At 33.8% G+C, this 27,618-nt stretch overlaps 1 protein-coding gene across 1 annotated transcript in view; it reads right to left on the bottom strand.

The window, feature by feature from the left end:
* Window positions 1-24,190: 24,190 nt before the first annotated feature.
* The window catches only part of BRIP1 (BRCA1 interacting helicase 1), a 175,648-nt gene continuing 172,220 nt past the window's right edge, over window positions 24,191-27,618 (bottom strand). Inside the window, exon 20 of the mRNA XM_057318005.1 lies at window positions 24,191-25,908. Within this exon, the coding sequence (XP_057173988.1) occupies window positions 25,058-25,908 (851 nt within the window). The 3' untranslated portion in view covers window positions 24,191-25,057. The remainder of the gene's footprint in view (window positions 25,909-27,618) is intronic.

Here is a 27,618-nt window from a genome sequence, read left to right as displayed (position 1 = left end):
TATACTAAAAGACCAAAACAAACAGTTTGAAGAGACAGAGGATACTTAAAGTGTTGAAAGAAAAAAACAACCAACCTAAAATTCCATCTCCAGCTAAATTAAACTTCAAAAATGAAGGAGAAATACATTCTCAGACAAGCAAAAATGAGGGAATTTGAGGGAATTTTGCCCATAGGCAACATGCATGTTTTGCAAGAAATGTTACAAGAAATTCCTCAGAAAAAAAAGAAAATTATATAGGTCAGTGTTATGGGCTGAATTGTCTCCCCCCCTCCAATTTATATATTGGAGCCCAAACCCCCACTCAGAATATAACTGAATTTGAAGATAAGGTCACTAAAAAAAAAAAAGTTAAATTGAGATCATTAGTGTAGGCCCTACTGTAATATAACTGGTGTCCTTATAAGAAGAGGAGAATGACTTCTTTTGTGCCAAATATCTTCTAGTATACTATTGTAATTCTTTTGTGTCTCTTCCCACATTTTAAAAATTATTTCCTTAATAGGTGCTCTGGGGATTACAATTAGCATCTTAATTTAATACAATCTAGTTCAGATTCATATTATCTTTTTTTTTTTAAGATTTTATTTATTTATTTGACAGAGAGAGACAGCCAGCGAGAGAGGGAATACAAGCAGGGGGAGTGGGAGAGGAAGAAGCAGGCTTCTAGTGGAGGAGCTTGATGTGGGGCTCGATCCCGGAACGCTGGGATCATGCCCTGAGCCGAAGGCAGACGCTTAAAGACTGCGCCACCCAGGTGCCCCCAGATTCATATTATCTTAATTTCAGTGTCATATACCAACTTTTCTCTGGCATCTCCATCCTGTTCCTTGTACAATTATTGCCACATAATTTACATCTTTAATATGAACTCATCAATAGTTTTTATAATTATTGTTTTATGTAGTTGTCATTGAAAAGAAGTAAAAGGAAAATATTATAAACAAACACATTTATACTGTCTTATATTTATTTCTTTTATTTTTTATATATGTATATATATGTATATATTTTTATATATATTATATATATTTATTACTTTTATCAGTGCTCTTTATTTCTTCATGAGAATTCAAGTTACCATCTGGTCTTTTTTTCATTTAGCCTGAAGGACTCCGGTTAACATTTCTTATATAACAAATTTCCTAGTGATATATACTGTTTTTGTTTATCTGAGAGTATCAGAATTTCTCCTTCATTTTAAAAAAAGATTTATTTATTCATTTGAGATAGAGTGAGAGCAAGAGCAGGGGGAGGGGCAGAGGGAGAGAGAGAATCTCCAGCTGACTCCTGCTGAACGTGGAGTACGACAAGGGGCTTGATCCCATGAGCCTAAGATCATGACCTGAGAGGAAATCAAGAGTTGGATGCTTAACTGACCGAAACACCCAAGTGCCCCCCTACTTCATTTTAAAAATTAAACTCATTTGAGATAGTTGTAGACTGATATGCAATTGTAAGATATAATACAGTAATCTAATGACCTTTTACTCAGTTTCCTAAAGTATAATATCTTGCAGAACAAGAGCATGATATCGCAAGAATGTTGACATTGAAAGTCAATAGGCAACATTTGCATCATGACAAGGATCTCTCCTGTCCTATAATAGCCACACCCACTTCACTCTCACTTGCACTTCCTCCTTAATCTTTGGTAACCACTAATCTGTTCACCGTTTGAATAATTTTGTCATTTCAAGAATTTTATATAAATGGAATCATACAGCATGTAATCTTTTGAGATTGGCTTTTTAAACTCAGCATAATTCTATGGAGATACCTCCAGGTTGTTCTGTGTACAATACCTCATATCTTTTATTATTGTTTAGTATTTCATAGTATGTATAAGTAGTTTCTTTACTAACCTGTTTCAGAACATCTGGGTTGTTTTCATCTTTTTTGCTATTATGAATAGAGCTACTATAAACATTTGTGTATGGATTTCTGAGCGAACACAGCTTTCATTTCTCTGGGATACATACCCAGGAGTTAACTGCTATTGCATGGCAATGAGGAGGATCCTTAGTTTATATATCACTTTTTAAAGTAAGACTTTATTCACTGTATCTAAAAAGTCACCACCTTAACCAATATCATCTAGGTATTCTCTTATGCTATCTTCCATGAGTTTTATACTTTTGTGTTTTACATTAGGTTTGCAGTATTTTTGAGTTAATTTTTATGAAAGGTGTAGGGTCTGTGTCTAAATTCATTTTTTTGCATGTGGATGTTCAGATGTTCCAACACACTTTGTTGAAGAGACTATCTTTGCTCCATCATACTGTTTTTGCCTCTTTGTATCAGTTGACTATATTTATGGGGGTCGCCTTCTGGGTTCTTTATTCTGTTCCATCAATCCATTTAGCTATGATTTTGTCAATACCACACTGTCTTGATTACTGCAGCTTTATAGAAAGTCTTGACGTTGGGTAGTATCAGTCCTCCACTATTGTTCTTCTCTTTCAATATTGTGTTGGCTATTCTGGGTCTTCTGCCTCTTCGTATAAACTTTCAAACCGGTCTATTGACATCCACAAAATCACTTGCTGGGATTTTGATTGGGACTGCATTGAATCTGTGGATCAAGTTGGGAAGAACTGACATCTTGATAATATTGAGACTTCCTAACCATAAATATGGTGTAGCTCTCCATTTATTTAGTTCTCTGATTTCATTCATCAGAGTTTTGTAGTTTTCTTCATCTAGATCTGGTACCTATTTTGTTAGCTTTATATCTAAGTATTTCATTAGTTCTTTTGACTAATGTAAGTGGTTTTATGTTTTTAATTTCAAATTCCACTTGTTCATTGCTGGTATATAGGAATGCAACTTACTTTTGTTTATTAATCTCATATCCTGCAGTCTTGCTATATAATCACTTACTAGTTCCAGGGGGTGTTTTGGTTGATGTGGTTTTTTGGATTTTCTACATACATGATCACGTCATCACTGAACAAAGACAGATTTATTTATTCCTTCCCATTCTGTCGACGTTTTATTTCCTTTTCTTGTCTTATTGCTTTAGCTAGAATTTCCTATACAGTGTTGAAAAGGATTGATGAGAGGGGACAACCTTGCTTCTTAACTGATCTTAGTGGGAAACCTGAGTTTCTCATCATTAAGTATAATGTTAGCTGTAGGTTTTTTGTAGATATTCTTTATCAAGTTGAGGGAGTCCCCTTCTATTTGTAGTTTACTGAGAGTTTTTATCATGGTTGGTGTTGGATTTGTGAAATGCTTTTTCTGCATCTATTGATATAATTATGTGATTTTTCTTTTTTAGCCTATTGATGTAATGGATTACATTTATTGATTTTTGAATATTGAGTCAGCTTTGTCTGGTGGGGATAAATCCCACTTGGTTGTGGTGTATAATTCTTTTATACATTGTTGGATTTGATTTGGTAATATTTACTGAGAATTTTTTATCCATGTTCATGAGAGATATTGTTCTGTAGTTTTCTTTTCTTCTAATGTCTTTGTGTGGTTTTGGTATTAGGGTAATTCTGGCCTCATACAATGAGTTAGGCAGTATTCCCTCTGCTTTTATCCTCTGAAAGAGATTGTAGAAAATTAGTATATTTCTCCTTTAAATGTTTGGTAGAAATCATCAGTGAACCCACTTGGGCTGGGTTCTTTCTGTTTTGATATAGGTATATTTTAAGGTTCAGAAGGTGGTTCTCTTGGTGAATGTGCATTCTTAGTTTTTAGAGAAACTTTCAAATTGTGAGCATGGCTGTACTATTTTACATTCCCACAATAGTGTATGAGTGATGAAGGTTTTCTGCATTCTCACCATCATTTGGTGTAGTCAAGTTTTTTAAATTTTAGTCATCCTGATATGTATGTAGAGATCTCAGTGTGATTAATTTGCATTTCCCTAATGGTTAATAATGTCAAACATTTTTCCATGTACTCTTATCATTTGCATATCTTCCTTGGCGAAAGGTCTTTTTATGTCTTCTGTCCATATCCTATTTGGATTGCTTGTTTTTCACTATTTAGTTTTGAGAGTTCTTTATATTTTTGAGATAGAAGTCCTTTGTCAGAAATGTGGTTTCAGATATTTTCTCCCACTCTGTAGTTTTAATTTTCACCCTATGACGGTCTTTTTTGGAGCAAAAGTTTTTAATTTTGAATAAGTCTTATTTAACAATGTTTCCTTTTTATGAGTCATGCTTTTGGGGTCAAGTCTAAAAACTCTTTTTCTAGACCTGACTCCAAAGATTTTCTCCCATTACTGTTTTCTAAAAGTTTAATAATTTTACATTTAAATTCTTGATCAACTGAGTTAAATTTTGTGTAAGATGTGAGGTTTATGTTGAGATTTGTTTTATTTTGCCTGTGGATGTCCAGTTGGTCTAGAACTGCTTATTGAAAAGTCAATCTGTCCTCTATTGAATTTCTTTTGCATTTTGTCAAAATTTAGCTGGGGATATTTGTGAGGATCTATTTATGGGTTCACTATTCTGTTCCATTAATCTATGTTTCTATCCCTCCTAAAAAACCACACAGTCTTGACTACAATAAGTACATAAAATGTCTTTTAATCAAGTAGACTGATTCCTTCCACTTTATTCTTCTTTTTCAAAATTGTTTTAGCTATCTTAGTATCTTGGCCTTTCCATATAAATTTTAGAATAATGTTGTCTATATCTACAAAATCTTTGCTGGGATTTTGACAGTTATTGCAATAAACCTGTATATCAATTTGGGGAAGAGAACTGACATCTTAGGTCTTAGAATGAATGAACACATAATGTATCTCTGTTTATTTTATTTTTTAAAAATTTATTTTAGAGAGAATGAGTGGGGAGAGGGGGAGAAAGGGAGAGGGAGAGAATCTTAAGCAGACTCCCCACTGAGTGCAGAGCCTGACATGACTTGATCCCACAACCCTGAGATCACGACCTGAGCCTAAAATCAAGAGTCGGTCGCTCAACTAACTGAGCCACCCAGGCGTCCCTCTCTGTTTATTTTATGTTTTTAAGATTTTATTTATTTTAGAAAGTGATAGAGAGTGTAAGCAGGGGGGGAGGGTCAGTGGGAGAGGGAGAGAATCTCCAGCAGACTCTGCACCAAACATGGAGCCTGATGTGGGGCTCAGTCCCAAGACACTGAGATCATGACTTGAGCCAAAACAAAGAGTTGGACGCTTAACTGACTGAGCCACCCAGGCACACCCTGTTTATTTTAGATCTTTGATTTCTTTCATCAGTGCTGAATAGTTTTCAGCATACCAATCTAATACATATATTCTTAGAGTTATACTTAAGTATTTCATTTTTTTGAGCCATTATAAATAGCACTGCAGTTTTAATTTTGATGTTCACATGCTTTTTGGTGTATATAGAAAAAATTTTGAGTTTCATATGTTTATATTATATCTTAGGCCCTTGCTGAAGTCACTTATTATTTTTAGAACTTTTTTTTTGGTAAATCCCTTGGAATTTTTACATTCAAAATAGTTTGATTTTCAAATACTCCATTTCTGACAGAAAGTTTAGTTGCATGTAGAATTTTTTGGTTGATAGGATTTTTCTTTTGACATTTTGAAGACATTAACCCACTGCCTTCTAGCTTCCATGGTTTCTGATGAAAAAGTAACTGCTAATTTATTGAGCATACTTTACATATGATGTCATATTTTTCTTGCTGCCTTCAATATTTTCTTCATTTTCAACTTTTGTCAGTTTGATTATGATGTGTCTAAATGTGATTCTCTTTGAGTTTATCCTACTTGGAGTTGGTTAAGCTTCTGGATCTGTAAATTGTCCTCAAATTTTGGAATTTGCAGCCATTCTTATTTTAAATAATGTTTCTGTCCCTTTCTATTTCTCTACTTCTTTTAGGACTTCCATTATGCATATGTTGTAATATTAGATGGTGTTTCATAGATTTCTGAGGCTTTGTTAATTTTCTTCATTCTTTTAAATTTGTTTTTTATACTGGATAATCTGTATTGACCCATCTTCAAGTTTGTTGATGTTTTCTTCTTCCAGCTCAAATATGTTATTAAGTGCTTCTAGTGAATTTTTCCATTTATTGTTCTTTTTAACTCCAGAATTTGATTTGGCTCTTTTTAAAAATTATTTCTATCTTTTTATTGATATTTTCTAAATAATGTTGTTATACTTTCATTTAATTCTTTAGGTATGGTTTCTTTGAGTTCTCTTAATATGAATATATATATATATAATCTGATCTAAAGTCCTTGTCTACTAAATCCAAAACTTGCAGCAGCTTGAGGACATTTTCTTTGGTTGCTTTTCACTTCTATTTCTTTGCATGTCTAGTAATTTGTTGTTAAAAACTGGATATTTTAGATAATACATTATAACAACTCTGGCATTTGGTCTATTCTTCCTCTGGCATTTGGTTTGTTGTCTTATTGTTGTTCATTTGTTTAGCAATTTTCTTAGGGTAACTGTATAGTTTTTGTATTCCCTGTTGCTGAATTGTCTTCTAGCTTTTTTTTCTTTAAAGTTCTTTAAAACATTTTTTGAAGCTGGATTCATAGGGATCACTTCTGGGTCACTATAATTTAGTAGACAGCTAATAGCCAGACAGAAGATTTCTTGAAATACCTGGACTTTATTTTCCATCCTTTGCTGAGAGAATCTGTGTGAGAAGGCATGCCTTCAAACTTAGGCAGTTTATAAGACAGACTTAATCCTTCACTTCCTTCTTGTATGGGACCTGAAAGTCAGCTAGAGGTGACTGAGTGGGTCTACTTTCCCATGTCTTTCATGAACATGCTTGTTCAAGCATGTAGCCTTTTAATCCCCAGGAATACATCAGAAATATTCAAAGTTCCCAAAGCCTTTCTATTTCTCCAGGATTTACTATTAAATTCCTGGCCAGACTTTTGCTTGTACCAACTGAAATCCAAGCGTTAGGTAATTCTGAGATTGCTAGAAGGTTGCTATTGTTTCAGTAATGTCCTGCAAGTAGGGCTTCCTCCCCCACCTCCAACACTGATTTAAATCAAATAGCTATAACACTCTGGGAATTGAGATTTCTTAGGGAGCTGCAAGTTCAGACAAAATATTCACTCTACTGTGGGGTATGTTGCTTTATTTTTCTTTTAACTGTGGAAAATCCACATAACATTTAATCTTAACTATTTTTAAGTGTACAGTTATTAGTAATAAATATATTTACATTGTTGTGCAACCAATCTCCAGAACTTTTTCATCTCGCAAAACTGAAATTCTATGAGTAATAAACAATTTCCCATTTTCCATTTCCATGGGCTTGACTATTCTAGGTACCTTATATAAGTGGAATTATAAGGCATTTTTCTTTTTGTGACTGGCTTAGTTTACTTAGCATAATGTTCTCAAGGTCAAGATTGTGTGTCAGGATTTCCTTCCTTTTTAAGACTAAATAAGATCCCTTTGAATGTGTCTGCCACATTTTCTTTATCCATTCAGCCACTGATGGACATTTAGGTTGATACTACCTCTTTGCTATTGTAAATAATGCTCCAATGATTAATGAATGTACAACTGTCTCTTTGAGATCCTGCTTTCAATTCAATACCCAGAATTGGAATTGCTATATCATATAGCAATTATATATTTAATTTTTTTTAGTAGTGGTGTTACCTTTTAACTGAGCACCTCTCCACTGGCTGTGAAACTGATAGCTTTGAATGGCTAGGGTACCACAGAGCTAGGAAGTGGTCACTGACACTGTTGTCTTACTGAGGTAAAATAGTTTTTCTTGGGGAGATGATTTTTTTCAGTTCATTCTGTGGCTTCCGTTAGTTGAAACAGCTGTTAGTTGTTTTTGCCAGTTTTCATAGTTTTTGTGGGAAAGTGAGTTCACCAAGATCCTCATACCACCATTCCTACATTATTCTAATTATTTGTAAGTTTGCTGTATGTTTTTAACATCTGCTAAGGTGAGATCCCTTCACTAGTCATTATATCAAAATCAACTAATTCTCTACCTTAACTTGTAAAGAGCTGATATCTGTACAATATTTATTTCACTAATCCTATGACACAGTATCTATTTAAACTTTTACTTTCAAACTTCTTTTCAGCCTCCATGTCATTTACATGCATACACACTTCCATCAAGAGTAACTCTAATTACATAAGAATTCTTTGGAGTAGAAGTTTATACACTTTCCTCCATTTGAAAATCACTGCTTAACATCTTCCAGGTAAGTTTTATAATTTTCTTCCTATAGGTTGTAAATGTTTCCTAGATTTCAATGAACTTTTTCATCTTGTAAGAGAAATTGATATTTCTGGTATCCTCTAACTATTTTAAAACATTATTAAATACATAAAGGTAGAAGTGAAAATAATCTTGAATGTTAGTTATTTTAATTATGACTCTTATCAAAAGTATATATTGTTTTACAAAATATCAGGAGTTACATTCTTTAACATAGAGTTATATACTCATTAAGATTTAAAATGATTGGGGCATCTGGGTGGCTCAGTTGGTTAAGTGTCCAACTCTTGATTTTGGCTCACGTCATGATCTAAGGGTCATGAGATCAAGCCCCACAATGGGCTCTCTGTTGGGTGTGGAACCTGTTTAAGATTCTCCTTCTCCCTCTTCCTCTTCCTCTCCCTCTGCCCACCTCCTCCCCATATGTGCTCTCTTTTTTCTCTCCCTCCCAAAAAAGAAAAAAAAAACGATTTAAAATGAGTATTTTGAAATTATGGGGTTACTATGTAAGTTTAAGTTTAAAATAGAAATTTACTGAAAGATGGGTATAATAACAAATGGGTAGAAAATTGACTCATTGAAGAAAATGCCCAATAAATTTGAATTAGGCAATTATTTCCAAAAAATTGCTGAAAACTTAGATGATCAACTATAATAAAGTATAGTTGCTTAGTCCTTTTACTAATGATCACTATGAATGTGAGAAGTTTCTCAGTTGTATTAAGGTATCTTCTAAAGAATCTAGATGTTTACAAAGATAAGTTCTAAGGATAATAAGAACAAAATTTCTGAAGCTTTAATGAATTAGGGATAGAGAGTGGATTATTAAAAAGAACACTTAACATCATTTATTTAGAACTTTTTTCATTCATTTATATACACATACTAACCAAACTGGGAGATGTGAAAGAAAGCAGTTTGGTTGTTTTTTTCCCCCGCAATTCCCTATTGAACCATTACTCTTGTTGATGTTTGGATGCAACTTGAAGTTTTTAGTTTATTCACATCCTTCATCCTGTTTTAGAGATATTGGTACGGCAGGGACGTAATAATCTCACAGTATGTCTAGTTCTTAGAAAGAAGTGTTGTCTTAACTAAGGAGAAATTCAGTGTTTTGGATTGACACAATGATCTCTTTTAACAGTTGCCAAATAGGATGCAAGTGCTTGCTATAATATTTTTATTTCCTTTCCTCACTCCTCTTTTTTTTCCGGGGGGATTCTCTTCCTTGTCATTGATTTACTCTTGCTTTTCTAGTACTGTTTCCACTGAAAGAAAGGCTCCAAGCCATATACATGTAGGTCCATCATCAAGCCACATGTGTAAAATGTGAAAACATTCCTACTACTTTTTCTACTGAAGTAAGAATGTTATATCATCTAAAACAAATAAAAAATTTTTATGGAGTTATGTGATTTTTACTGATGCAGTCATTTAGGGAACACTAGTATGAAAACTCTAATTTAGTATAAATAATAGCAAAAAAAAATGAGAAAAGAGAGAAAGGTTATAAATAGGCATAAATGAGAGAAATTAAACAATAAGAAAAAATAAATCTGGGCACCTGGGTGGCTCAGTCAAGCACCTGCCTTCAGCTCAGGTCTTGATCTCAGGGTCCTGGGATCAAGTCCTGCATTGGGCTACCTCCTTAATGGGGACCCTGCTTCTCTTTCCCCTTCTGTCCTTCCCCCTCGCTCGTGGTCACTCTCTCTCTCTCTCAAATAAATAAATAAAATCTTAAAAAAAAAAGAAAAAATAAATCTACAGAAAATTTTAAAAACTAACATTATTTAATGGATGTTTTGAAGATAAAAGGGAAAAGGGAGATGTTAAGAACAGTAAATCAGAGAAAATGTAGTTTGCTTACTCTGGGTGGTAATAAAAATATAAAAAATTTATCTTCCACAAGTTATTAAGTTACATATGATGTATCTGGGTTAAAAATACTAACATCTCTAGAGTAAATCTCATTTTCATCCATAAGACTGTCAACAATAGTTATAACAACCACCTTCATTAAAGCCAGAAACAGCAGATCTAATCCTTCATTTGCACACAGTACATTTGCATGTACAATCATTTCAGATTTTAGATCCCCAAATATCTCCAATATTTATTTAAAAATTCACTATATTAAAACAAGTAAAAATAAATCTAGTGTGCTACTATTAGGTTAAGACTGAACAAGGGAATAAAAAGCAAATTATCTCTCAGTAACACAGATAATGGTGATGTTTAGTTAACATATATGATAATAAGTGACATAATTTCCTAACTCACTAACACAAGAGTGTGATGTGGATGGCTATGATATGGGCATAACCAAAAAAGAGAAAGTCATATTTGAAAGTTAATTCCCAGTAGCCCTAACCAAAATAAGGTTATGCTTACCGTCCTGTCTAAATTTCTTATCAAGCAAGACAATGGAACAAAATATTGTAGCAAAATCTTTATTACATTTCCAATTGGGAAGAGTAAATTTTCAAAAATAAAATATATAACCCTGCCAGAACTTTTCAATGTTCCCATACTGCCAAATTTACCTTCCTTGGAAGAAAGACAAGCTCTATTTTTTTCCCACAGAGAAGTATTAATTGTAAGGCATAATTCACCAGCCCACAAAGGAATAGTACTTAACTATGCTCTTCCTGTGAGCATTCAATTAACTGTATGCTTATAAATGGCATTTCCTCTGAATGTGTATTGAAACTCACCTTATAAAATCCACAGCAGTAGAGCATTTCTTGTTGCTAAGGGACTATGATACTATTTCATAATGCTAAAACAGGAATATTATAGTTTAAGTTGTTCATATGCCTAACCATCATCACACAACTTAAACACTAAAATGGATAAATGTTCTAACATCTAATTATGTTATTTAATGTTGGGATAATGAGTGACTTTGTACTATTTAATGACTAAAGACTTTTAAAGTGATATAAATAATAATAATAATATAGCATCATTATCATTATGTTTGTTGTTGCATGAGTTCTTGCATCATGCTAGGCACTATTCTAAGTGGTTTATAGGAATTAACTCATTTAATCCTTATAAGAACCTTATTGCTTAGGTATTATTATTTCCCTAGTTCTGCACAAAAGTAAAAGAAAAGTTAAGTAACTTGCTCTAGGTCATGGAGCTAATAAAGAGGAAGAGAAATAGAATTTGATATCCAACTGGTCTCATTGCAGAGTTCACATTCTTACCCGCCGCACTGTATTATACTAAGAAAACATTTTTAAAAATCTTACTACATTTAGTTACCTGGGATTTGATGTTTTTTAAAGTAACGCAATTCATAGTTCTTTAAGAACATACCTAGTCTTATTCATAGAACATACTGAAAGTACTTCTATCCTTTGATAAAACTATATTTATAACCAAATTATTTACATTACTATTATAACTTTGATTCTGCTAGGTTTAGGGATGTACACTAGCAGTTTACACCGAGTTGGAAATCCAATCCTTATTTTACAAGGCTAATCTTTGGGTCATGTCTTTGTCTCCAACTATATTTAATCCTGATTAGGCTTAAGTGAGCAGATTGAAAAAACACACGAAGAGATAAGACAGAATTACTTTAACAATGCAAGTTTTTAAAATGTAATTCCACTGCAATGTGGAACTATAATGTGTCTAATTTTTCCATGCCGCCATCCTAAATGGCTTTTTAGTTTTGGCTTTGATACTTATGGTTTAATGCCAAATTTACTGAAGTACTATATCTAGGAAAAGTTAACCTTTAATAGGATATCATATTTTATATTTGTTTTTTTATTAAAAGAGAGAATGGGCCTTATTAATTATATTTATCTGCAACATAATAATACTTATGTTATGATGAAGATATGAAATATCATTATACATAAGCAGCTCCATATTAAATTTCAAGAACAAATGTATAAAAACTTACCCTTGATTCAGCAATGTTTCTAGGGTCACTTTTTTCAGCACCAATTAAAGGACACAGGAATACAGACTGGTTATACAATTCTTACACTGTAAGTAGTTGGTTAAAGAACATTTTTTCATATTCCAGATGGCATTTAAAGATAAACCTTTCTCCATGCCTACAAAAAATAAAAAAAGGCCTTTCAAAAACCATGAACCACCAGATTCAACATCTCAATTTCACTTATAAAGATCTAATAGGAGGTATAGTGGATGTTAAGACTGGATAAAGTTTTTGAAAACCATTAGTTTATGTATTTAAAGGAAAAAGTAAAATCTTAACTTTCACAATCTTTAGTTTAACCTAGAAGAATCACAAAAATAAGTTTAAAAAAAAAGTACTAGTTTATGTTTGCTATTGCCTATTATGTAAATTCATTAATTAAGTTTATTCTCATAGCATCTCCATGAGGTAAGCAAGTCCTCATTTTATGGATGAGAAAATTGAGTTTCAAAGACTATAAGTAAAAGTTAGAAAGCAGTAAGTGGGGATTTAAAATGTCCTAACTCTGGGGTGCCTGGCTGGCTTAGTTGGTTGGGCTGACTCTTGATTTCAGCTCAGGTAATGATCTCAGGGTTGCGAGATCAAACCCTGTGTTGGGCTCTATGCTGGGCATGGATCTTGCTTGAGATTCTCTCTCTGCCACCCACCCATTATCCCTCTCTTTCTCTAAAAAAAAATTAATAAATTAATTTTTAAAAAAATGTCCTAACCTCAAACTCATGCTCCAGTCCATTAGGCTTAGTGCCTTCCTAAGAATCAAAATGTTGGGGCACCTGGGTGGCACAGCGGTTAAGCGTCTGCCTTTGGCTCAGGGCGTGATCCCGGCATTGTGGGATCGAGCCTCACGTCAGGCTCCTCTGCTATGAGCCTGCTTCTTCCTCTCCCACTCCCCCTGCTTGTGTTCCCTCTCTCGGTGGCTCTCTATCTCTGTCAAATAAATAAATAAAATCTTAAAAAAAAAAAGAATCAAAACTGTTTTCAAGAGAAAAGTATATTTCTTTGTTTTCTAATTATGTATAATTGAGAATATTAATAAATCTTCATATTCTACAATAAGAAAATCAGTCTACATTAATTAAATTTGAAATAGTACCTGTCAAAATTTTCAAACCAGTTAGTTTTAAAACAGAAACTTGATTATCATATAAATATATGAGAATGTATTTTTTCCCATAATAGAGGCTATAACAAATTACATGAAGATTCATAGTCTAAGAGAAGGCTATTTTAAGAGAAAAATTTTAAAATGCAAATATCTCTTCAGCAATTAGAAATAGCAAAGTAATTTTGCTCAAGCTTCCTCCACACTATAATACATCTGTGAGTAGTGTTCCTTTTACAGTATATTCATAATAATTATAATAGATCACTGCTACACATCTGGTTTCAGGACTAAAGTTTCTCCATATTCTTTAGCTGAACAATCCACCAAGCAATTCGCCAAGCAAACCTCAAATAAGCAAGGACAATCTTCTTTATGTTAGACTGCTTTTTGTATAAAGTGAGTAAAAGGCCAAGTCTTCATGGAGGAAGGAAGAGCTCCTCCTGCTGTTGAATCGGAACTCTCACTACCTTCCGTAGGTACTATTCAACAAAGGTTTTCAGTTACGGCAAAGAGAAGAAAATAGACCAAGAGAGAACCTCCCTTGCTCCACTCCCCCAATTTCTTTTGGGATTGAATTACATATTGCCTGGAAATCACTGTATAGAGGAGTAGAAACTCAGAATGAGAAGACATTGGATGATGTAGCTCAAAAAGAAAAAAATTAACAACATAGCATTTTTCTCCAAGCTCAAGGGTACACACTTGAAATTGGAAGAATTTGTGTAATAAGACTATGAATCTACACAAAGTTGTATTTCCCCAGAATACTTACTGTCTTTCATATTGCACTAAGCCAAAAAGTTCTTAACAACCACATATTCATTTTTTGATAAATGAGTACATTCCCACAAGAAAGAATTTCCAATTCCAGAAAAAATATTGAAATTGGTCAAAGCTGCAAAGTACTAAAGGGAACATTATTAGAACCATATGATCAGACCATATGTTTCTGCAGACATTTGTAACCAAAGTAAACATTCAGACTTGTCATAAACGGTCCACCTTTGAGGGGGTAGAAGCAGGGAAAATCCCAAGTTATAGTTGTGTCTTTTATACTGAAGTATTGAATGAATGGATATTATCATAGAACTTGTTACTCTCAGATTTTAAATGGGTAGAAAAGAGAGTTTAGGTGAATCCACTGATGTTGAAAATGGGTAAATAACAGATGCTTGGTTATTTAAGTAAGCATTTTCGAATGCAACTAATCTGCTTTTCCCTTGGCCATACTGTTTCTAAGAAAAGTGGAATTTAAGATTATTTCTAGTGAGTGTAGGGCCTGAAGTAAATCATAATGTGTGACCTAGTCCCTTCTATGCAACATTGGAAGTGGGTATTACAGTAAAAATGAACATGATGAGCAGCACTGAAAGTGGCTGGGAAATGGGAAAAGGCTAGCAGGCAAACTGAGACATACTTCTGCAAAGGAAAAAGGCTTATGGGTCACTTGTTTGTATATGAGCACCCATCCTGTTGTGAACAGCTGGTGGAACCCATTCCTTTTATTCTGTAGGTTGCTTCCATGAGTTACTGCCCATCCTTTCCACAGGTCAAGTCTGCCAAAGCATGAGATCTGGATTACGTGTACCTTGGGAATATATTTTTTTAAATTCATTATCGGACACAAATAGAGCAATGCCTATCTGTCCCAGTGTGACATTTCTTACTTCCTATGTTTTGAACGGAGTTTGAGATTGTGTTATTTTTTCTTCCTTTGCAAATCTTAAGACAGTGGACCATATTTAAAAAGCAGTTTAAAAATCCTTTTTATTTCAGAACTTACATGAAAATGAAAAAGTGTCTTATTTACATATGAAGGCTTTAGAAAGTGGAAAGGAAGCAATTTGTAGCAATTACAAGTAAGTTCACCTACATTCTTCACTGAAGTCTGATAAACCATTGATGTGGTTTGCAAATGATTAAGGGCAACACTGTCACCAGTGAAATAAATTTTCTTCTGATCTGCATTCTCAGTTAAGCTATGGTAAAGGGATTTTATGCAATTTTTTTTAAGATTTATTTTGAGGGGCGCCTGGGTGGCTCAGTCGTTAAGTGTCTGCCTTCGGCTCAGGGCGTGATCCCAGGGTCCTGGGATGGAGCCCCGCATCGGGGTCCCTGGTCCACTGGGAGCCTGCTTCTTCCTCTCCCACTCCCCCTGCTTGTGTTCCTTTTCTTGCTGGCTGTCTCTCTCTCTGAGAAATAAATAAATAAAATCTTAAAAAAAAAAAGATTTATTTTGAGAGAGAGAGAGTTGGGGAGGGGAAGGGCAGAGGGAGAGAACTTCCAAGCAGACTCCCCGCCAAGTGCAGAGCCTGACACTGCCTTGATCCCACAACCCTGAGATCATGACCTGAGTTGAAAACAAGAGTTGCATACTCAACAGATTGAGCCACCCAGGAACTCTGTGTACAATTTAATTTAACATTCAGGAAGATGCTTTGGATTTTATCAGCACAGTATTTTTAGAAAAAGCTTTTAAAAAAATTCCTAAGAATAAAATTAGGTGAAAAAGATTTAGGAAAGGCATATCACAGTAACAATTATATTAATTTCCTAAAAATATACTGCTGGTTGTTATAATTTATTAAGGTGTGGAGTATATGTTTAGTAAATCAGAAGACAACTCAATGGAGAATTATTGCACATAGTGGTAACAATAAAACAAGTATATTATCATTAAAATATATTATCACCAACATATACTTCTCATAATAAACTATAGTTATATGCAGTCACAAACAATGTGATTGGGTGGCTTCTTATTTAGTATTTTAATTGTTGGTTTTTGGTTATCTAGCATTGTACCTTTCTCTAAGAATGCTTTGAGAAAGAGGCTAAATCAAGTTAATTTGTACTAAATTACATTAAAAACAGTGTGGTGTGTTGCTATCAACGACCTTGGTCTAGGTACTAAATCTCTCTGGACCTCAGTTATCTCATGTTTAATGTAAGGGAAGTATATGATTTCTAAAGTTCTGGCCTACTCTAAAATATTAAAACAGTGATAAACAATATAATAAATCAAAGCAGCACCTAAATAAAAGTAGCCTGTCTTAAAATAGCATGATTCAGTTCAGCTTGTGGAACTGAATTGTGTCATAAATTGGGTGGTTTTAAAGCATGTACCAGATGCAAGAGTTACAAAGACAAACAAGGTCATACGTTGCATAAGCATATATAGTCTGGTACAGAGACAGAAGTGAAAATAAACAACACAGTGTTGAAAGTACTATGTTGAAGTTAGGCACTGTGGGACCAAGAAAGTTAGATGAAGTATATTTAATGCAGCTGGGGGGACATAGCATTTTCAGAAGAATAATGCCTTAGTTAAATTTCTCAGGATGAGTAGGAGTTTGCCAGGTAAAGAAGAGGGAGAGAACTCTGCACAAGTGAAGGAGCATTAGCAAAGGCAGTGGATCTGAAACAGCATGGTCTGGTTTTTTTTTTCAAGATTTTTAAAATTTATTTATTTGACAGAGAGACAGCCAGTGAGAGAGGGAACACAAGCAGGGGGAGTGGGAGAGGAAGAAGCAGGCTCCCAGTGGAGGAGCCTGATGTGGGTCTCAATCCCAGAACGCCAGGATCACGCCCTGAGCCGAAGGCAGACGCTTAATGACTGAGCCACCCAGGCGCCCCATGTAGAAGGGTTTTAAAGAAGTGAATGAAATGGTCAGATTGGCATTTTTGATTGGTTAAATGGCAACAAAATGGAAAGTGGACTTTAAGAGTAAGACTAGTGGCAAAATGACTACTCACACTAGGTTAAAAAAGAGATTATGAAGAGCCTTAATGCAATCACAGTAAAGATGGAAAATTGAGCAATGTTGCTCAACTCTAAAACTTGGATGACTTGATAGTTTAAGATTTGGAGAACTACATGAATGATGGTGCCACCAGCTAAAACACAGAAGAGCAGGTTTCAGGAAAGAATTATTTTGTACAAATTGAGTTTGAGATACTATCGGGCACCCAAGATGTTGAGCAGGGTCAGGATGGGTCAGGAATTGTCAGCATACAGTTAGAGGGGATAAGATTATCCAGAGGAAGCGTATCAATTGGGAAGGGAACTGGGCTAAGAAGTAACATGTAAATTTAGTCCAGTTGCTGCTGGGTGAGGGGAGAGATGGAAAACTAGTCAGGGAAAATATATAAGCTGAAAAGCAGTATTGGGAATCCAATTAAGACTGGAAGCCATAATACTGTGGCACCAATCCACACTACTATACAAAATTTTTCAGTAGTACTCAACTTCCCAGATGTATAAATAGCAATGATAGACTGTGACATTAAACTAAGTTTGTGATTTTGCAAGACTAAGATAGTAGAGTGACAAAGGTAGACAGGAGTTCAGGACACTAGCAAGAGAATAGTTCCAGTGACTGACTACATAGTCCAAACTTAGAAGGAAGGAAGCTAAGACTGAAGGAGGTTGATACACTGGCAGAAAATCACGGGAGTTGGTATACAAGGAGGAATGGAGTAAAAGCTGGAGGACAGAAGATCAGAGTAAGGAAGTTTCACAGTATAGTCAATGGAAGTGGGTGGATGAAATGGAAGTGAAATCACAAGAGTAGAAGTCAAGAAACTGAGGCTTTCATATAAGGTAATTTGGTAAGGTGTTAAGAATCTAGAATTAGAACTTAACAATACCTGTGCACAAGTTTTGACTCTAGTGTCACTAGTTAGCTATGTTTAAGGCAATGTTAAGTTTTTTGGGTGGTTTTGAAAAGATTACTTCTTATCAAAAATGTTTACTAAGCACCTCCTATGTATCAAGCAGTATATTATTCTCTAGGACTGTTTCTGCCCTCAAAGAGGTTATACTCCTTAATGGATGTTGATGTATTTTTGTTTAATATTATAGAAATGTTAAGATGATTTTGGAAAATACTCCTTTAGGAAAAAAAAGTTGGATAATGAAGCCTGCTTTCAGAATTCTAAGACTATACTTTTCATAAAGAGATTTTTGGAAATAAAGGTATACTAAAATCATTATGAAAGTACAAAACTGCAACAAAGCAGTAGAAAGAACATCATGACTTTGATTGTGGTCTCATTGTTTGATTTTCCTCATTTTTAAATGTGTTGCTGACTTTGGCAGGCTATTTTGAGAACCAGATGAGCTAATGGTTGTGAAAGCTCTATGACAGACTATATGCTATACAATAAAAGAACTACAGATTTACTTGCTATGTTCTTGCTTTGTTTCCTTTAGGTAAGTCAACACTCAATAATCCTGAGTAGAGAGGCTAAGAGATCTGAAGATGGGATTATCAAGAAAAATAGCATATCCTTAATTTCCTCAAGAATATATTTCAAAATTGTAAGCACTTTTCCTTTAAAAAATGAAAGAAAATCTGTCAGATGGTGTTTCCTGTGTTAAACAAATTCTGCTGTTAACTTACAGATCCTCAAACTAGAATCATTATGCATACCAGTATGCATATACTTAACACTGCTGTGTGCTTTGCCTCTATTGAAACTCTTACCACACTGTACCATACATGTTTGCTTGTGTGTTAAGTAGGCTATGAATTCCTGGTGGATACGATCCTTGTCTCACTCATCTTTGGTATCCCTGGAGCATAGAATAGCTCTTAATGTAAAGCAGCCTCTCAAAATATACTAAATGAGTGAGTGGATGAACAAATGCTAGGTAATATTGGAAACTGTCCTTAATATTGGGCAGTCACAGTGTGTCAGAGACAGACACACTTCTACACAATTACTTGCAATATCATGCAATAAATATTACATTGGGAATAATTAATTTTATCATAGGGGGTAATGAAAAGCTTACAAAATAGCTGATATTTTGGCTAATCAATTAGTTAATATGAAATTCAATTAATATTTTAGAATCCAATTGTGTCAAAATAATACTGTTCATGGACATCACAATAGAATGTGCAAAAGCCCAGCATTCCTTGTAGGTAAAGTTGATAAAAGTACGCCTTTCAAAAAAAAAAAAAAAAGAGTAAAGACAATCTCTGGCTAGAGAAGATGTGAAGGATCTAATGCTATAATGCTATTAAAGAAATAAGAATAAAATATTTTGAAAGAGAAAGGTCACTAGAGTCTAGAAATTGATCAAATGAAATACGCATTTATGGAGTCAAGTGTCATATGATAAAGTCCTGAAAGAAATAAATACATTATTAGTAGAATGCACCATACATGTAATAAGAAATTTGATGTTGGGAGTACAGAAGTGAATAATATATACCAAAAGAAAAAAAAATTCCCTTCCCTATGGATCTTACATAGAATGTTCTCAATGGGATTTAAGGATTTTGGTGTTCCTCTGATCACTTTGTCTTTGTTTGCAATGTACACACATTTTAAGATATAAAAATGAAATGTAAAAATGGAAAATAAACTTTCATGATGTATGTTTTGGTAGTATAATAACTATATTGAGATTTTTTTGAAAGAAGCTCAAAGCGCTTTTGAGTATATGGACCAAATTTTAACAGGTTTATTAGTCCTTTGAAGGTATAATTTCAGCATACTTAGATGACCATTATACTGTATTATTTCAGTTTCCTAACAACTAACATTTGAACAGTGCTTCAGAATTTATAAAGCACTTTTACATATTGCATAAATCTCACAATTTTCTTGGGTAGATATTGCTCACTTTTTCCCCCCAGAAGATAAAGCCGAAGCTCAACAAAGGCCATTCAGTAAGTAACAGGGCCAAAAATCAAACTTATTCCTTTGACCCCAAATTCTGTTATCTTTCGCCTTGCCTGATTTAAAAAAAAAAAAAAAGCTTTTATGCACTCTATTGCATTTGATACTCATAATGTTTGATCTATTTCTTATGAAATTATTACTTATCTCCATTTTAAGATGAAAAATATGGAAGTTCAGAGAACTTAAGTAACTTGCCCAAAGTAAGTCAGCAGGTGGAATTGGAACATGTTTCCGAGTCTAATGGTAATAAACTTCATGTATATTGCAATCAACTTTAAAGACTGAAATATGGAAATATTAATACATCAACCCACCTTATTATGATTTTAGGTAGGCCTATACTAAGAATGGCACAAAGAATTTTTTATATTTCCTACCTCCTGCTTTAGGTAATAATTCAGCTCCACATGCAATACAATAAAGTCCTGACTGGCAAAGCAGGTTACTCGGGTCCTTTTACAAGAGATGAAAGAGATCAATGTTTGAAAGAATGTTAATATTTAAATATAAATGCCATAACACTAGTTTGAATAAAAGGAAAAATATATGAAGACTATACTTGATTCAAAATAACAATCAGTATTTAATATCTTTAAATCTTTCAACTATATATGAGTCATAAATTAGAGATGATGGCATCTAACAATTTAAATGATATGCCACTTGTACAATTTAGTACTTTATAATAGCAAAGAGCCAAATGAAACATTTTAATATTGAGTTTTATAAATATTGATGTAAAATAATTTTATGTAAAATGACAGAATTTGGGGGAAAACCGTAAGCATCAAAATCATATAAATTGCTTGAAAAAGGAAGACAAGGATAAAAAAAATACGAATTTATTATAAAAAAGCACTAAAGTAACTACCTGATTATGGCTTGTTAAAAAATATTCTTTTTAATCAGTATTTACCATTGGATTTTCAAAGGTTGATTTCTGGGAATAGTACGTTTCATGCAGCTTTTATTTTTCTTTCAATACATTGACGCTTGTTTATTACAGAGTGGAATTTGGTATAAGATGGGTTGTTTTGGACCTTGTCCAAGAGTTTAGTTACTGAAAGCACTTCATTATAAGGTGGTTTCACCAATAAGGTGATCCACTGGCTCAGATCCCATGGATATTATAACAAGGCTCCATTGTAGAGTACAGGAAGCTGGGCAGCTAATGTTCTATCAAATGAAACTTTAAGAAACAAAATTCTTTTTTTTGGGGTAGACATGAAAATCGTTTAAGCCTAGAGAATCATAAGCCTAGGTCATCTGTCTAAATTTCCATTTCCTGAAGTGATGCTCTTTATTGTACATTTAATAGCTGCACATATACTTCATGTTACGGTTTTAGCCTAAGACATTCATTGTCTGATGAGGTCTTAATTTTTTATTATGAAAAAGTCCAGTATTAATACTGCCTATTTATAAAAGATTGACTGCATTTGTCTATGGAATAGATAAGAAACTATCAAGAATTCATAAAGGTTAAAGTAAAATCTTGTGCAGCTCATTGATAAATCTGAGGTATGAGCAAAAATAATTGGGTGGTAATCAAACACACAAAAAAAGCCATCACTTAGAGATTAAATATCTACAATAACCAGTCTTTCAAGTGATTTTACAGGAGGCACTTTGATTTCATGAAGTCTAAGCAATCCTAGAATTAAATATTTGAATGTATTTCACTTCAGAAAAATATGACAAAGTCACTGCAGAAAAATATGGAAAGGGCTTTTAAAAAATTAACACAAAGATCATAAGAATAAAAACAAAGCCTCATGTGAACTTACAGTGGCAAATTAAAAATCATGTAATAATTAAGTGCATAGTAGCAGCATAGTAAGAACTCTCATTAATTTCTGATACAATTATAAAAAGTTTTAAATGACTTATCTAAATTTCAGAAGTCAAGTCATGAAACATCTACTCTATGTTGTACCTTTCTTCCATCAATAAAGCTCTTTCTCCAACTGGAAGTTTTCCTGGTTCCTGGCCGGTTTGCTTTATATACTTTCAGGCCTTAAATAAATTTGGTATAATTATTTCATATCCATTGAATGGGTAAGGCAAATTACCTGATAAACAATTTCTAACTTATATATCTCCAAAGCCTTAAGAAATAAACTAGCCAAATAATCTTTCCTTCCTATTATATAACAATTCTTTATTGTCAGTTTATCTCCCTATCTCTCTCTATCTATCATCATCAGGGAAATCGTCACATAAAGCAAGGGTGTGTGTACTTCAGATATATGATTGATTCACTAGCTCATATTTGAGGGTCTGCCATGTGTGAAATACTCTTTTAATTTCATGTTTTAGGGGCACCTGGGTGGCTTAGTCAGTTGGGCGGCGACTCTTGATTTCACTTTGGGTCGTGTGAAGGAGCCCCAAGTTGGGCTCAGTGCAGAGTCTACTTGAGGTTCTCTCCCCCCTCTCCCTTTGTCCCTCCCCCCACTCATGTGCTCTCACTCTCTCAAATAAAAATCTTTAAATGCTTTCACATGTTTTAATTTAGTCTCCAAAACATCACCTTTAAAAGTACATTACTACTAATTAAAATGTTCTATCTCCTACTCTATTATAAAGACTGGTGCTTCATTATTTTTTTAAAGATTTATTTATTTATTTGAGAGAGAGAGGAGTGGGCAGGAGCAGAGGGACAGGGAGAGAATCCCAAGCAGACTCCTTGCTGAGCACAGAGCCCGATGTGGGGCTGGATCTCACGACCCTGAGATCAGGACCTGAGCTGAAATCAAGAGTCAGACACTTAACCAACTGAACCACTCAGGTGCTCCAAGGCTGTACTTAATATTTTAAAAAAAAATCTTTTAAAGATTTTAATTATTTATTTGATTTATTTTAGAGAGAGAGTGTGCGTGAGCAGAGGGAGGAGCAGAGAGGGGCAAGCAGACTCCATGCTGAGCCCGATTTGGGGCTCGATCCCATGACCCTGAAATCATGACCTGAGCTGAAATTCAGAGTTGGACGCTTAACTGACTCAGCCACCCAGATGCCCCATAAAGGCTGGTACTTTAATTCTTGCAATATTTTCCTGGTCATAGTCGCTATCTTTGGAGACCCTATACCTATTTCAATAGTGATCATTGCACAAAATTTTTAAATACCTTCTGGAATCCCTAAATGCTAGTGTCAGATCCCTACATACATTCTCAGTTAATGGAAATTTTTAGCCTCAGAGAGAATTAGATTTTGGAGAGAATAAATTTGAGGTTAATTTGGATGATACACCAAGGTATGACTAAAAAATACTGTGCTTAATTTTTCTCATGTAGTTTACCAATTCTTCTAAAGGCAGTTTTAAAGGTCGAAAATGTTTTAATTTCAGCACTGTTAAAAATAAATATCTTGCTTCTCAAGTTACTAAGCAGCATATTCATATAGTTATTCTTTAAAGGTAGATGAGTGTCATTTCACCTCTTCTACAAAATGGTTTACTTTATTTTAAGCATTCTGGAACAAAAGCAAATGAAAATTGACTCAGAATAAAATATCAACACATATTCCTTTAAACTATGGATTTTTAAAGCTAAAAGGGATTTACCTGATTTTATAGTACTAAATTCTGAATTTCACAGATGAAACTAATTTCTCAAAAGGCATGTGATTGCCAGCGTGACTTAGCAAATTAGTGGCAGAGCCAGGAATAGAGCACCAGTCTCTTGTCTTCCACCTAGTATTCTTTCTACTACCCCACTACCCTTATCTGTGGATTAGGAACTATAACAGAAAGGATAAATAGTTTCATCCTTTCAAAACAATTTAGAAATTATCTTCTATTCTAGTGTTTGTAACTTAATCCTCATTGATCAACTAAAGAAAATATATAATACTAGGGATCTAATAGATAAGGATATAGGTCCTAATCTATAGATGAATTCCTTAACTGCTAAGTTATCAATTTAAATTTCTTTGAACTATGCTTACAGTGGTACCATCCAACACTATAGACACAAGCTGTATTCAGTCTAAACACTTTCAAAATAAAAGCAAATATATAGATATATAATAATTCATTTATCCAAATGAATGTATAAAAAACTTGACTGCTGGGAATTTTGACTTGAAAATAATAAACCACATCCACAACTTGACAACTCAAAATTTCAATTCAAATCACCCACACAAAGCCTAAATGTCATTTGAATAATGATGTTTCTTAGAAAAAGATGAGTGAATATATTTTTGGAATGATGACAGAGAAGTGCATCTTTTATAACCACTATTGATCAGAAGTATAGCTTCATTCACAAATACATAAAAAGAGCCAAAATTTACAGAAAAATTAGTGAGCATTAAGAGAACATTTTTTGGTAGCAGTTACATGTTTGGGTTTACTTATAAAATTTATATATGAAGTTTTCTATCCTAACAGTTTCATAATTATAGCCTTCATGCTAGAACATGTCACTTTTTTCCACAATGATGATGAAGCTAAAAAATTAGAATTGAAAATTTAGTCATTCATTTGGCATTTTGTAACTTTACATAATTTGCTTAAAATGTGCTTGATTTTGGTTCATCAAAAACCGAAAAATGTAAAGCAATATCAAACAAAAACACACAGTTTTCTTCTTAATTCTTAATTACTTACAAGTAAGCAGTTTAATACAGGAATAAACTTTTAAAGAAAACTTTGATTTCTAAAATAATACACTGATTTGAGGTAAATGTATAGTGAACCATGACTGAGGTGTGACTGGATTAGACTGCTATTCATTTTTATATATCAGTATGAAAATAAATGGATTAAGAGGACTACAAAATACAAATATTTATGTGAAATTTAAAGGAAACTACATACCTTTCAGATTAATTTTAAATTGTATATAGGTAAAAAAATCTTGTTAGAGGAAATTATTTTGTACAAATCACTTTATCAAAACTCAAAACCAATAAAACTTACATTCTGAACATAAAATAAGACTTAAAAAACCCTAATACCAAAGAAATTAAAGTGAAAAATACTTTTAAAATAAAAAAACCTATACTATTTATCCAATGTAGAAACTGTCATTTACAATAGCGATTAATATAAGCATGACAACATATTTTTATAGTGTTACAGTTAAATATTACTACCTAACACCAGAGAACACACCTTTATTTTTGGAAGGAGACTGTTTAAAGTTCTTTATGTCTGTTTCACAAGTTTTCCCTGGTTCCAATTCGTTTATGTGAGTTGTTTTTACATTACTACCAATGTTACCAATTTTACTTTCTTTAATATGCATGAGTCTATTCAACTTTGTGTCTGTGCAATCCTCAGCTTTCATTTCTTGGACTGAATCCACTCCTTTCATAGTTCTAATTTCAAAAAGATCTTCAACTAAAATGCAGTTTGAATGATTAGCCAATCTATTGTCTCTATCACTTTCAACTAGTTCATTCTTTTCTTCATTTGTATCCATAGGATCATAAAGCTCAGGTGAAAAATAGATAGATTCATCCTCTGCTTCTGTTTCAGAAGCTCTACGTGAAGTGGAAAGTTCAGCTTCTTCACCAACTAGAGACAATTCAGTGTCCGGATCCAGGGCTTCTTCACAGCACAACAGCTGTTTGGAATCATTTATTTTAAGAAGATTAGAATCAATCTTTATTGATGAAATAGTGATTTCCGATTGAGCGCACGGTCCAAATGATGAGTTCACCGTCAGAGATGAGGACTCACATTTATCAGTGAGTGGCAAAACTGTTTCACATCCCTTTTCTGTTTCAAAAGTGGAAACACTAGAGGCACAGTCCTCTGGTGACCTGAACTTAGGTGTTGCAGTCAGAATTTCACCAGTAAGATAACGTCCCAAAGAATTAAAACTAGACCAGTTAGTTCTCTTTGTCTGTTTGTTGAAGGTTGGGCTTGTGGATCTGGAAATCACAATTTTTTCTGCTTTCACTGCCTGGTCAGACTCTTCCAATAATACAGGATCATCTATGAATACAAAAACTTAAGAGTGTTAATTTTCTGCTCCTGATAATATAATAATTGTTACATTAATGTAATTTTTGTTAAAAATACTGAAATAACTGTATAGGATCGTAATTTAAAGCCCGCAACCAATAGTAGCAAGACTTCCATCTTAGAACATAAGGTACAAAATATGAACTCTGAAAGGAATCCTAGGTCTCCAGTGATTCTGAGCCCAAGTTATAATGCTGTCTGGTAAACTATCAAATTCCACACCAGAGGACTCAGAAGTGAATGAAAAAAGGAGGGGTAAAAAGGAATAGGAAGAGGGCTGAGTAACAGAGGAAACACACTATAAAAATCTGCCTTGAAAATCCACTAACCAAGGATTGGGAAAAACTGACCTACATTAATTCCCTAAAGGAAACTGGCAACCACAAAGACTAAATTATTTGTTTAAAGTTATAAAACTGGTTAGTATTCAGACCCAAACTAGAACTTATGTTTCCTGATTACCAGTCTAATGGCCTTGAATTCAATATGACATTTATTTTTTTTAAATCACCAGATACTACAAAGTGAATATTTAATATTTGATATATTAAACTATCTTATATTAGTTAAAACAATTAAAATGATATCCAATGATACAGACTACAGTTTGGCAAACTTTCTCTATATCTGGCCATACAATAAAGATTGTTAGGTTTTGTGGGTCATATTGCATCTGTTGCAACCATTGGCATACCTCCTTTTATTGCACTTTGCTTTACTGCACATTGCAAATACTGCATTTTTTACAGATTCAAAGTTTGTGGCAACCTTGAATCAAGCAAGCCTATAGGCAACATTTTTCTAAAAGCATTTGCTCACTTTATGTCTCTGTGTCACATTTTGGTAATTCTCCCAGTATTTCAAACTTCTTCATTATTATTATTATATTTGTTATGGTCATCTGTGATCAGTGATCTTTGATGTTACTATTGTAATTGTTTTGGGGCACTGTAAATCACACCTATGTAAGATAGTGAACTTAACAGACAAATGTGTGTGTTCTGATTGCTCCACTGACCAGCTAGCTGTTCACCCATCTCTTGCCTTTTCCTCAGGCCTCCCTATTTCCTAAGACACAACAATATTAAAATTAGGCCAATCAGTAATCCTACAATGCCCTCTAAGTGTCCAAGTGAAAGGAAGAGTCGCATATCTCTCACTTTATTTTTGTCTCTCACTTTAAATCAAAAGTTAGAACTGATATGGTTAGTGAGGAAGACATGTTGAAACCAAGATAGATCAAAGAGTAATTCTGACTTTCAAGTTTTATTATTTAAGAAATACATTTTTGGGGAAACCTGGGTGGCAGAGTCAGTTAAGTGTCTGACCCGTGGTTCCAGCTCAGGTCATGATCCCAGGGTCATGAGATCAAGTACCACATTGGGATCTGTGCTCAACACAGAGTCTGCTTAGGATTCTCTCTCCCTCTGCTCCTCCTGCTTGTGTTTCTCTCTAAAATAAATAAATAAATCTTAAAAAAAAAATTCATTTTTGTAAGGCAACAGCTGCCATAGATAGGATTCCTTTGATAAATCTGGGCAAAAAAATTGAAAGCCTTCTGGAGAGGATTCACCATTCTAGATGCCATTAAGAACATTCATGATTCAGGGGAAGAGGTCAAAATATCAACATTAAGAGGAGTTTGGAAGGACCCTCATGGGTGACTTTGAGGGATTCAAG

Source organism: Ursus arctos, unplaced genomic scaffold (genome assembly GCF_023065955.2).
Source record: "Ursus arctos isolate Adak ecotype North America unplaced genomic scaffold, UrsArc2.0 scaffold_24, whole genome shotgun sequence".
NCBI classification, from domain to species: domain Eukaryota; kingdom Metazoa; phylum Chordata; class Mammalia; order Carnivora; family Ursidae; genus Ursus; species Ursus arctos.
This window is presented reverse-complemented; position numbering and strand designations above follow the sequence as displayed.